At 46.5% G+C, this 12,904-nt stretch overlaps 1 protein-coding gene across 1 annotated transcript in view; it reads right to left on the minus strand.

Moving 5' to 3' along the window:
* Nucleotides 1-1,885: 1,885 nt before the first annotated feature.
* The window catches only part of ULK1 (unc-51 like autophagy activating kinase 1), a 115,157-nt gene continuing 104,138 nt past the window's right edge, over nucleotides 1,886-12,904 (minus strand). The window contains exons 25-28 of the mRNA XM_083476420.1: nucleotides 12,785-12,903; nucleotides 10,202-10,359; nucleotides 8,479-8,614; nucleotides 1,886-6,470 (exon numbers count right to left, since the gene is read on the minus strand). Coding sequence (XP_083332546.1) covers nucleotides 6,415-6,470; nucleotides 8,479-8,614; nucleotides 10,202-10,359; nucleotides 12,785-12,903 — 469 coding nt within the window. The 3' untranslated portion in view covers nucleotides 1,886-6,414. The remainder of the gene's footprint in view (nucleotides 6,471-8,478; nucleotides 8,615-10,201; nucleotides 10,360-12,784; nucleotide 12,904) is intronic.

Genomic DNA, 12,904 nt, shown 5'->3' on the forward strand with positions numbered 1-12,904 from the left:
CACTGTGCCAGCTAGTAGAAAGGCGGATTTCATATGTAATCGGCATGTAATCCGATCAGTATAAACATCCTATGGTTTGTCTGAAAAAACTGAAGGAGCAAGTGAAAAAAGAGGCCGTTTTTGAGACTGGTGCAGATGGAGCTTCTTTTGCCACTGCAAGAATCTTATCTTCTTTCCCCAAAGTGCTAGGACTGAGCAGCAGAGGGCAGCCTGCACCTCCAAACCGACATGTGGAACTGCAGGAGGAGGAAGCTTTTAGGGGAGATTGCAAAGCCTGCCATGGGTACCAAGCGTAGTGTATACCACTCTCTTCCAAGAATCCCAGGAGCTGTAGTTTGCTTAAGGGTGCTGGAACTGTAGCTCTGGGTAAGCCACAGTTCCCAGAAAGCAGGTGGGTGAGGGAGATATGCTCATTTCCTGTTTTGTGAACCAGGGCTGGGGTACCTCTTTGAGCCTGAGGGGTGCCTTCCCTTCTGCACAAGCCGCCACACGCCAGGGGCAATCGTGGGTAAAGCAATGATTGCAAAATGTACTTTTGTACAGTAGGATAGTTCAGGGGTCAGCAACATTTTTCCGCCATGGGCCGGTCCACCGTCCCTCAGACCATGTGGTGGGCCAGACTGTATTTTGTGGGGGGGCTGGAATGAATTCCTATGCCCCACAAATAACCCAGAGATGCATTTTAAATAAAAGCACACATTCTTCTACTCATGTGAAAACACCAGGCAGGCCCCACAAATAACCCAGAGGTGCATTTTAAATAAAAGCACGCATTCTACTTATGTAAAACACACTGATTCCCGGACCGTCCGCAGGCCGGACTGAGAAGGCAATTGGGACACATCTGGATTGAGAAGGCAATTGGGTCGCATTCTCTGGAAAAGAAGAGGTGGTGGCAATGGCCGCTCATGTAGATGCCCCTTGAAAGGGGGCCAGACAAATTCACGGGAAGGAGACCTACCTATGGCAACTGGCACTCCTTCTATATGAAGGCTCCGCTGCCAGTACTGGTCTGCCACGGAATACTCTTTGCTGGGATGCAGCGCACGAAAACGACAAGCCTAAGGTTACCAGGTGTCCCCGTTTCCCGGGACAGTCCTCAGATTTACAAATCAGTCCCCATACAAAATCCTATCACTCCTACTGAAGTTGAAAAGTGTCCCTGGATTCATTGGGGGGGGGGAATCTGGTAACCTTAGACAAGCCCCTCCTTTACTCCAGATTTCTTCCCACACTTCTGAAGGGGAAACGTCTGCTTAGGTTTTCAAGCCAAACAGGCTCCCATACTGGGATTCCCGGCAAACTTCTCAGGCCTCCTCCATCGCAGCTAAGCTGCCCCAGAGGTCAGATTGTACGTCAGCTTCGGTCTGCAGATATGTGTGCGGTTGAACTGTACACATTTCTCACTGGTTTTATTCAGCTTTGGCCAAGGGAAAGTACTTTTACAGAAGAAGACAATGACGACACACAAACACACAGGCTGCATCCAGAGTACCCAAAAAGCTGCTATCCGATTGGCATCATTTAAACCAGAGGTGCTCCCATATTAAGAGGCAATTGCTGATAAGCTATTGGCATAATACACCCATGTCTAAGATCACTTTAGAATTTTAATGGGGGTGGGATGGGGTGGGGGTTATACAAGACTGCATATAAAAATGAAACAATGGCTTATGAGCATTTCCTGGATCTAGGCTTGACAGGGTGTTGGTGTAACCTTCCAGAACAGATTTAGAGGGGAGCTAGCTAGTTCCTTTGGGCATCTCAAAGTCCTTGTGCACCTCAAAGTCCTCATGCCAGTGTAGCTGAATACGTGTTTTAGAAAACATCCCTTTTTTGTGAACTGATGGAAAGGTATACAGTAGCGGTCTTCGCACAAAGAACGAACAATTAAAAATCAGTTTATTTTCTTAAGTCGGCATTGTACAATTTAAAGCAAGAACGAACAAAAAAAAAGTCACACAACATGAAATTTTAAAAAATAACAACCAACAAAAGTTATCAAGCATAACCATGTGGGGAAAAAACCCCCATACAGCACACTTTCTCACATACACGTTATCAGGGCTGAGGTTCCTTGAAATCTAGTGAGGACGCTACAAACGGGACGCTGAGACAGTAACAAATCCATGAATGAGAGTGAATAGACTGGATTAGCCACTTCTGCTTGGTTTCCTTGCTCTCTTTCCCAAACCTCTCTTCTATTCCTTAAACAAAGCAATAAATACTAGTTTTCCCACCGAAAGCAAAAGAAAAGCACACAAACCCACCCACCTGACATTTCATGCTTGCGTGCAGTTTTAAGATTGAAAAATAAAATTAAAATCACCCACATGGCGGCAAAAAGAGATAGCTTGCCTCTACTATTTGCAATCCAAGCGCAGTGGCTAAATTTCAAGTATTGAGGAAAATATATCTATATCTATCTATCTATCTATCTATCTATCTATCTATCTATCTAAGTTCTGTAAACCACATAATCTTTTTTTGTGTGTGATGTGAAGGACATGGGGAGAGCAACTAGGATGGTTGTGGACAACTTTTGATACATTCAAGTAACTACATACAGCTGGAAAGTTAAATGCAGAGCTGGCAGAGAATAGGTGGCTGTGTTAAACCCCACGGCTTTTGAAAGCTGGCTTCTAAAGAACTGCCTTTCAGAAACAGCTGGGAAGGAACAGGTAGTTTCTTTGCGAAGCGAACCTTGGAGCAAAGCTACTGGCTTGAGTACTGGGGAATCCGGAAGAGCAAGAAGCGATGGCTGGGGTGATGGGACCCTCTCCTAGGTCTGTGGGTCCCTACGCAGGAGGGTGAACCCAATGGAATTAAGCTTGGCAGCCCCCACAAGGGCCTGAGTGCCTGGCACTGACTGGAGGAAAGATGGGAGCAGGCCTGAGCAGGCGAGGACCACAGCAGCATCTCAAGGATCCTCCATGCTGGCACTGGGCTTAGTTCACAAGCATCTCCAGTGGTGTGAACCAATTTCTTTCTCTTAAGGCTGCCATGCTGTTATGGTTCCGCTTGTCTGTTTCGCTCTCACCTGGGTCCAGTGGACCTTTTTCTACAGAACCAACTCCAAGGCTATCAGAGATCTCGTCGCAAGGTATGTAAGAGGGACGGCTGATTAGGGATGCAGTGTTTAGTCAAGCAGCTAGATGAACAGCTTGAAAACCTCTTGATCGACTGGGGAAAAGCACCCTCAAATTCACTGGGCAACATGGGATATTATTATTATTATTATTATTATTATTATTTAAAAAGTTCTTCTAAAAAATTGAAGAGCATGCATTTTCTAAGATGGTGCTAATTGCAACACACACACACACGCGTGCACAACTGCCATCCTGTTTATATGAAAACAGATGCAAACAGATGAATGGTTTAAAACTCAATTGATCAAGCAACAGCTTGGGATGACTTGAAATGCCCAGCATTAGCAGCCTATGTTTTTGCGAGGAAAAGCAGAATTATCAGGCAGTGGGGAAACATGAGAACCTGGGAAAGGATGCAAATGATAAAAGTAGGAGCGAAGGAAGAAAGAAACACATCATGGGGGTGATTTGAGTCTCTGCTTTTATCTACTGGTTCTGTTCCCCCAATCTGCCTCTGGCATTGTTGCAGGCACTCGTCGTGACCAGTTTTGTTAATATTTTGTTTGGCAGGCAGGTGTCAGAATGAATGGAGCCCAAGAGGGGGGTATGTGTGTGTGTGTGATCACTGTGGCATTGCCAAAAAGATAAAATGCACTGCCAACCGTACCAAACCCAATAGGGCAATAGAGGACATAACATTTGCATGGGGTAATATACATGCAAATCTAGAAATGATTAATTTAAATAGAAATACAATACGGGTCTCACAATAAGAGGGAAGATGGTGCCCAAGTGGCCCGTTTGCTGTTGGGAGACAACTTGTGAGGCCTCTGATCTCCCTTCTGCCACTGGCAGTCCTTGCAAAGGAGGACGCGTAGGAATACTTCGCGTAGTATTCCTACTACATGCATTACCAAGCTAAGGAAAGACTTGTATGTGCACAGTAAAACCCTAAGGAACTTCAAATCCATCTTGGGTTGTGTGTGTGTGGAATACTACAGGGTGAATTGTACCAGCCTAGAACCCCTTTCACAAGCAACCACCTGATCCATAACAATAAAGTGACACGCCTTTATGAAATTGGCATCATATCAGAAGGACAGAGGATCTTTCCTTTGTGCTAGGCACTGCTGAGTTGCCATAGAAGCGGAAGATAAGAGAAGCCATGCAGAAGGGCTGGGGCAAGCGACAGATTCCATCAAAATGTGCTGATTGAACACATGGAGGGGTGAGTGTGAGAAATGATTCCCCACCCACTGGGCGACACCTATTGCAAGGAGCTTTGAAACAGGGTTTCCAAAGTCAGTACGGCTGTTCCTTACATATTTTCGGGGGGATACACAAAAGTGATGAAAAGCAAACCATGTGCAAATAGATATACTTGACCCACTCTTTGAAAAACAAAACCAAACAAAAGCCTGAAATCCAGGCTTTGTTTGCCAAGGATGCTTTCTTGCCCAGCACAGACAAAATACAGCTGCAGACTGGATCAGCTGCATTAAAAGCATGCACAAGGGCCGGGGGGCGGGGCGTGAAGGACATCACTCAAAAAAGGTAGCCTATCAGGCATTTGCTTGCAGCCACAACACCCCCAAGCCTAAATGCACACACACAAAGCAAAGCCTTACATGAAACACACACACAGTGTGTGCCTCCTCTTTCTCTTTGGCTGCTTAGTCGCCTTAAATCGAGGTGGGGAAGAGAGAGAAAACTTTGAAGAGGTTAACAACAACAGCCAAAAAAGGGGGGGGGATTTGTTTTTATAAACAATGGAGGGGGCAGGAATGAAGCATGCACAATATCGAGATCTCATCCTTGAGTTTTCAAAAAACCTGGACCTCCAAACAGCACATCCGTTTTTTAAAAAAGGAAAAGACAAAATAGTACTGAATTTTTTTCACGCTAGCGCCGCTGGTCATGAAAAGGACATAGACTGCTTGATTGTTAATTTTCTTTTTCTCCTCACAAGCATAAAATACAGTACAGTTAACACATAGAGTGACATTATATATTATATACCATATACATATTAATATATATTAACGTGGTAATATATATGAATATGTATATACACGCGCACAAAAACACATACACACTTGTAGTGCAATTTCTTTTAAAACAACCACAACAACCACCCAACAGACAAACAACCAACAACGCGTGAGGCAATGGGAGGGCAGGCGAAAGGCAGAGGAACAGCATTCCTAGAAGTTGCGACGTTTTTGGATCACTGCGGGGCTGCCAAGTATCCAAAGCTCAGGTTCATGTTGTCCGTAAAGTGCTCCTTTGATTCACAAAGCTAGTATGCGTGTTATGGTGTGTTTTTCTTATATTGCTTCCCACCCTTCTGGGAGGAGGGATTGCTTATCTGGGCAGCAGCCAAAAGCAGCACAGATGCTTTCTCATGCTTAGACGCAGGCCATGGGAGGAGAGGGCTGCAAGCATGCATCTATTGAACGACTCCCTTTTGGGCGAAGAAAAAACATTTTGGCTGCTTGAGACCAAAGCAAGAGAGTGTGGAGTCCAAGTCCCAGTGCTCCAGCCTGGACAGACAAGCTCTCTTTAGCTCTGCCCATGTCCACGTAGGAAATGAGGAACGGCTTCCCACCCCAACCCACCCTGCTTCTGTCTGTCATGTAGGTGAGGGACTCTGAACTCAAGATTTCCAGCACTGCAGCAGGGGGAAAATAACGTAAGAAGCCACGATTTCTCAGAGCAAGGTGAGCTTCTGGCTTCCACGCCTGCCACATAACCGCTGTTGCTCTTCCCGTACGGCGAGCAATGAGAGGCGTAGTAGGAACAGTGCTCCCAAGTGATTGGCTATCAGCAGACGAGGGTTTGGATTGCAGAACTGGCCAACAGAGACATTCCCCCTTCCGGAGAAACCTCTTTCATTCCAAGAGCAGAAACGTCTGGATCATTCACCGCCAGCAGTGGACCTCAGTGCTCCAGGCAAGGCCAACTCAGCACCAACCTTGCTCTCCGAAAACAGGCATGAAAGGAGGGCTTGATCCTTCTTTTTTTTTTTTTACCCAGCTGTTTCCCACCAGATGGTGAGTTGCGGCAAGGGGAACAAGCCTTCTGGATCATCATCTTTCCCTGGTTTGTATTGTGGCCACATACACACACACAAAAAAAGATTGTAGCAATTCCATGTCCGACCCAGGGGAAGTTCTCCTTGAAGGATGCCAAAACAGGGAAACCGCCATGGACGTCCGATAAATTCGTTGCCGACGGGCTTGCTCATACCGTGCTTTGCCATCTTGGTAGCAGGTGCTTAGAGACGGAAAATGATCACCTGCAGAGTTAAGGGCTATTTTCCTCATGCACAGATGCCGGATAGTAGAGCCGACAGCCGGCGTTCAATACACATTTTACCTGGAAAGAGAAAGCAAATGGGGAAAATGAGATTTTTTGGGGGGGTCAGCTGTCCTTGCAGCAACATCAATATTGTCCTTGTTCACACACAACACTAAACCATGGTTTGGCACAGCTGTCTCAACTCTGTGCCCCCCAGACATGGATGGAGTCCTCTCCCCATCTACCTTGACCATTAGCCACGCTTGCTGGAGGCAACGGGAGCTGGAAGTAGAACATCAGGAGGGCACCACACTGAGGAAGGCTGGTTTGAGCATCATCTGCAAGAGCTGTTGGGAGTCTGAGCAAAAGTTTGGACTTGAGCACTCTCAGTTTCACTTTCCCCAGTTACTGGTTTGCCGTGATGTGCAAACCAAGACTTGTAGTTTAAGGTAAACTCTAGTTTGCTGAATTAGACAGCTTTGTAACCCATAGCTCGAAGGTAGCTTCTTTTGCAACTGCATGCATTTGGAATCATGAAATCCTGGTTCATATCTAATGATAAAGCCAGGAATCAAGACAAGTGAAACAGAAGATGGCTTTATTCCTTGTCTCAGCTGCACAGATGTTGGGGGTGGGGAGTTTAGCATTATTGGTGAACCAGGCATGCATATGGATGGATGGATGTATAATCCACACTTTTATAAACATACTTCAAGACAGAGGAAAAGGTAAAGGTAAATGATCCCTGGATGGTTAAGTCCATTCAAAGGCAACTATGGGGGTATGGCGCTCCTCTCGCTTTCAGGCTGAGGGAGCCGGCGTTTGTCCGCAGGCAGCTTTATGGGTCATGTGACCAGCATAACTAAACCGCTTCTGGCACAACGGGACACAGTGACGGAAACCAGAATGCACGGAAATGCTGTTTACCTTCCTGTTGCAGCAGTACCTATTTATCTACTCACGCTGGCATGCTTTCGAACTGCTAGGTTGGCAGAAGCTGGGATAGAGCAATGGGAGCTCACCCCATCGTGGGGATTCAAACCGCCGACCTTAATATTGACAAGCCCAAAAGGCTCAGCGGTTTAGACAACACCACCCGTGTCTAACATTAACACATTGAGTACAACACACAAAAAAACCAGCATAAAACCACCAACAGATACTGATTACTGATTGGCTAAAAACAGATGTTCCAATGAAAGCAGGGATTGGTTCCTGCTGAATCACTGCTGACAGGGAGTTTCACGGGGCACAACCTGCCACGTTAAAGGCTTGGTCCCTAGTGATAGCCAAAAAAACCTCAAGGATGCGGGGAACCATTAGAAGTGCTCCATCCGAAGATCTCAGTGATTGAGTTGGAACATAAGAAATCAATCCCTAAGGTGTGCGGAGTTGATTAGAATCTAGTAGAAACTGAAATGTAACAACCAAGACTGCACTCTTATAACCCTGTCCTGGGATGAAGTCCAAGGGGCCTTCTGAGTAGGCAGCTAGAGGACTGCACTGTAAAGGTGTTACGAGGTTATGAAATTTCCTTGCATTACACTATCCTGAACTCTGATGTGCCTCCAGCTGGGGAATTACAGATTCTCCTTCACTGGTGGTTTTTAGGCAGAGGCTGCCTGGCCAACTGCTGGGGTTTTTTTTAATGTTGGACTAGATGAGCCTTGGGGCCCCTTTCCAACTCTACAATGCTACGGTTCATTTGATTTTCTACTGTCCTGCTCTTTTATTGTTCCTCCCATTTGCTCTGCCTATGATCCACTCACTCCACCTGCATTCTCTTTTAAGCTAGGAGAATTTAACATGGAATTGTTTGCTGTGCCTTTTAGTTTTTCAGCTCCTCAGAGTCTCCCCTCTGTAATAGATGCACCTGCACAAGCACTGCATACACACACACACACACACACACACACACCCCATATGCAGGAAAAGAAGCAAGGTGATTTCTGAGCAGTGCTTTACCAATTAGCATCAGGGAACGCCCCACAAAAAGAATACGGATGGCACGGCCATATTGTACCATCACATCTACACTTTTTTACTTTAAAAAAAGAAAAGGAAAAAAGCATTCCCCGACCCTTACATTTATTAATGTTCTCAATGTCGCCTTGCTCAGTGATGATGTTCAGGAGCCCCTCCATGAGCAGCAGTGCCTTGTGGTATCGTTGTGCACAATCTTCTCTGTGATGAAACATCTCATCCAGCGCTGCTGCCTGAACCTGGAGAGAGAATGCCTTCCGTGGTTATTCTGCCAACGAATATAATGCTTGCGCAACTCTGCCTCAACAGACTGGATCTGCACACAAGCAAAGATTCACACACACACACACCCCGCATTGCACGGCTGCTGAAAAGCGTAGAATGCATTTTCACACTGCCCTCTTAATAAGCTCGCATCTCTCTGCTGTGGCTTTCCGACTCCAGTTCGCTGCCAGCAGGGATGGGCAAAAGGGGCTGATTCTGCTGCACTCCTGCAGGAAGATCCTGTGCACTGACGCATCATGGGGAGCATCACCTGACTATTTCAAACTAGGAATGTGCCTCTCATGTGGATGTTGCCCAAGGAGAGTGTAATGGGTATGAGTTACTCGTGCGTAAACTGGTGCCTTTCTCGGCTAATTTGCCTTGTTAAAACTTTCTGACTGCACAGCCCCTTCTCATGGTGGCTGCCTCAGTCACTGGCAGAATCCGTCAGTGGGCGTTTCTTAAATCTTTTCCAACATAAAAGTTGTTTGACACCCAGTCTCCTCCTACTCTCTCTGCGCGGAAGTCTTCTGCGCAGGGTGGGCGTGGGTAGCGGAGGACCCGTGCTCTCCCCGCTGGTGTCCGGTGAAGAGTCCTGGAGCCCTCTCGCCGATTCCCCCATCAGCCCCTCTATATCCCTGGTGTTGCGCTGATTTGCTTCCCCATCTGCGGAGCTGCCTCTCTCCCTGCTGGGCCCTTCTCCAGCATCATTTGAGAGCCTTCCCTCCGCCTCTAGCTCCGATGTCAGTTCCCTGACAGAGAGCATCGTCAAAAGGTCTAGGCAGAAAGCAGGAGACTGATAATAGCAGGGAGTTCCTTCTTGCTTTGGCCGTGGGGGGGGGGGGGCAGCGGGATTCAGTACGTTCAGAAGAGGCACCCAGAAAGGATGCTTAAAAATATGCTGAAGACAGCAGAGGGATGTGACTGGGGAGGCATGGCTGGCACTAGGGATTGGTACAGTTGAGCACCTGCCAAAGCCCAGAGGCTGGTAAAAATCCCTCCCTGAAGACCATTTTCACTCAGAGCACCCAGGGAGCTTTTCCGTCTAGTTCTGCTTCCAATCTCTCTGGGGTACTCTGTGCAAAGAGGACTCTGTGGTTTGAGGGAGTGCAAAAACCCCAAAGATACGCCAGAGGGATGCAAAGTGACCATCTGATGCTGCCTTATATCTCATCAGGTCACTGGTACATCTAGGCTAGTTCTAGATCTACTGCGTCCATTCCAAGGTTTCCCCAAGTTACTGGAGACCCTTTTATCCCTGTGGGTGCCCAGGATTGATCTGTCTACATGCATTCTACCACCATGAATACACACAGCCCACAAAAGGGCTGTGCTCGGTGCAAAGAACGCATTCCCAGAGAACTGTGGGGTTCTCTTTCGGTTTGCACGGCCCTTGCTGCTACTTCTACTTAAGGTGATTATGTGTTAAAACTCTTATTAGGGCCCCTTCGTATCCTGCAGAGAGGTGAGGCCCATCCCTGGGGCTCAGCAAATGCCACCATACTAACCCCCAAATACTGCACACATGCAACCCAGTATACATGAGAAGCATTTCGCCCTACCATCTGCACAGCGTGGCTGAAGATGAGCTTCTCGGCCGTGATGCTGTTGATGCGATCCATGAGCTTCTGCTTGTCCAATAACCACCTCTGCAACCTCATGTTCAGGCAATGGCAGGAGGAAACACTGGATTTATACAGATCGTTGAGCTTCCTCACAACTAGGAGAAGGAGAAGAAGAAGGGGTGAATGACACTACTTTACAGGACGGCCTCCGCTTCTGGCCACTCCTTATCCACATCAACAGTCTCTTGCCACAGTGTTTGCAAAGGGTGACCAAGACCAACGTTGTCAACCGACTGCCCATCATTTGTTTTTTTTAAAAAAAGGTTTTTATTAAAGTTTCAAAAATTTTATAAAAACAAGACAAAACAATAATACAAACAGACAAAAAAACAAAAACAAGTATAGTTTCAATCCCCTATTTTCTTGTAACTTACTTCCCCGACTTCCTCATACCTCCCCTTTCTGTATTCCAATTTCCAATTATTAATTCAGCAAATCCGACTGCCCATCATTTGCCCAACATTTGATGGAGGTTTGGGGAACTGGCTTATTGGGGGAATGGCTTCCAATTGGGGCATCCGAAGGACTCCCAGGTGCCTGAGCCTATCTGAGCCCTGAGATCCTTAGAGGCCCTTCTTTGAGTGACCTCACTGTCCCAGGTACAGCATGCAACATCTGGGAAGAGGGCTACTTCAATGATGATGATAATGATACCCTATTTATGAGATGCCTTCCATAAAGAGGTTGGTCCATCGGGTATCTCCTCTCTTAAATTTTAGGCACCTTTCAACTTGCCTAAGATGATGATGATGATGATTAACAGCAGATGTTCATTTTATTTGCTGTGGTTTATTATCTGAAACCTTACCTCTGCTGCAGCTGCTAAAAATGCTGCTAATAAAAATAAAAATGCTAAGCTCCCCCTCCCAGAAGCTTTTCTTGTGTGCAGTTTTGGAAACATAATTTAAAACTGAGAATGGGGCTGTGCAATCTTGAAATATCATCAACAACAACATCATCATTTTATTTGCATGCTCAAGCAGAATCTTCTTCCACAGCAGAACCCAGAGAGTTGCAGCAAGGAATAATCCTTTTCAGCCATACACTCTTCCAAGATTTGTCCCTCTGCCCACGCCCAACAGCCAGTCAGCATTCTGTGGCCAAAATTCTTTGCTTGCCCTGTCCTCATTGGGCCAACTCAGGGTTACTGCTGAAGGCTGCGCTCCACAAAGACTTCTGATACGTATGCAAAGCACTGAGTTCCCCAAGCTCACCAATACCCCTGGTCTTGTGCCCTAGATGGTGCTGTAATACGATGCTTACGTATATGTAAACATCATTCCTTTCTGTGGACTCTGCTTTTGCCTCCAGTACCCGCAGAGGATCCCGTGCCAAGGAACAAAATGATTCAGCCTGCTGAGTGACTGTGTGTTATTTAACAGCAGAGGCACAACATGTAATTATTAAGTTGCACCCACATCAATTATCGTTAAGCCCTTGCACATAGCTAAGAGCTGAAACATTCAGATCAGGCAACGTGTTTTCCAGACGGGCAACTGGAATACATGTGGAGACCCGTAGCACCGATCACATTTTACAGAGTGCAAAACAGTGCTGTCCCTAATTTGAGAGAGATAGAGGAAGATAAAAACAAGTACGCACAGGACAGATTGATCTTGTATGCTTGGCTAACTCAATTTTCACTTCACCCTGGAATGTAATAGCAGGGGGGCCGGGGGAGAAAAGAAGTAGGACCTCTCTGAGTATTGCCTGAATACTGCTCAAACCAGCAGTACCTCTCTGGGGTCTCAGGCAAGGGTCTCTCATCCTCTGCAACTGTATCCTTTTAATTTCAGGTGCCGGGGACCTTTGGCACGCACAGCCTGGACCACCTAAACACCACCTCTTGTCACCCTGTGGTCGGCATCGCCACCTGTCTGTGGCCAAGCAAACTGCAGCATGACAACACACTTGTGTCTTATTATATGTACCAAATGTATCAGTTCTGATGGCACAGGAGTTGACAGTGATGAACACGTTCTCTCAATATAAACAAACCACTTTCTCTCTCTTGGTGTCTGTCTGTTTTATACCTTATTTTGTTTTGGCAAGTTGCCATTTTGTATTTGTATGATGGCTCAGGGTTTCAAAAGCCAGAAGTGGCCAATGCCTCTCGAGACCTCTGAGAGGGGGGGCGGGGGCGGGGGGCTGGACATGGATCAATGCCATCACTGGATGCAAGGATTATTTTTCTGAGCAGGTATTGCTCACTGCAAAGGTGAGAGAAACGGACAATTCTATCAGCATCACAGGAGACAGATGCTAAAAATATAGGGGCATAGCAAGCTAACAGAAGTGTGATTAAAGAATGAAAACGTAAGATGTGTATACTAAGTCTGTGAAAGTGCATAAATAATTTTTTTTTAAAAGAGAAGTGGGTTGCAGCCTATGGTTGTCTTAATCAGAGTTGACTCATATCTATTACTATTTTTAGTGGGTCCAACCTAAGTAGGACTACCATGGGATACAACCCACAATCAGGAATCTCCCTGTGTGTGTGCATTGAAGAAGAGTGCTTACTTTGTTTGACGGTGGAGGAGAGGCACAACTTGCCTGCCCGGATCTGGTCTATGGCCATCTGCAGGCCTGCGGACAGCAACTCTGCTACTTTCAAGTACAGCACCAACTGTTCTGCATAGC

The sequence above is a fragment of the Podarcis liolepis genome (assembly GCF_965112155.1).
Source record: "Podarcis liolepis genome assembly, chromosome: 15".
NCBI lineage: Eukaryota > Metazoa > Chordata > Lepidosauria > Squamata > Lacertidae > Podarcis > Podarcis liolepis.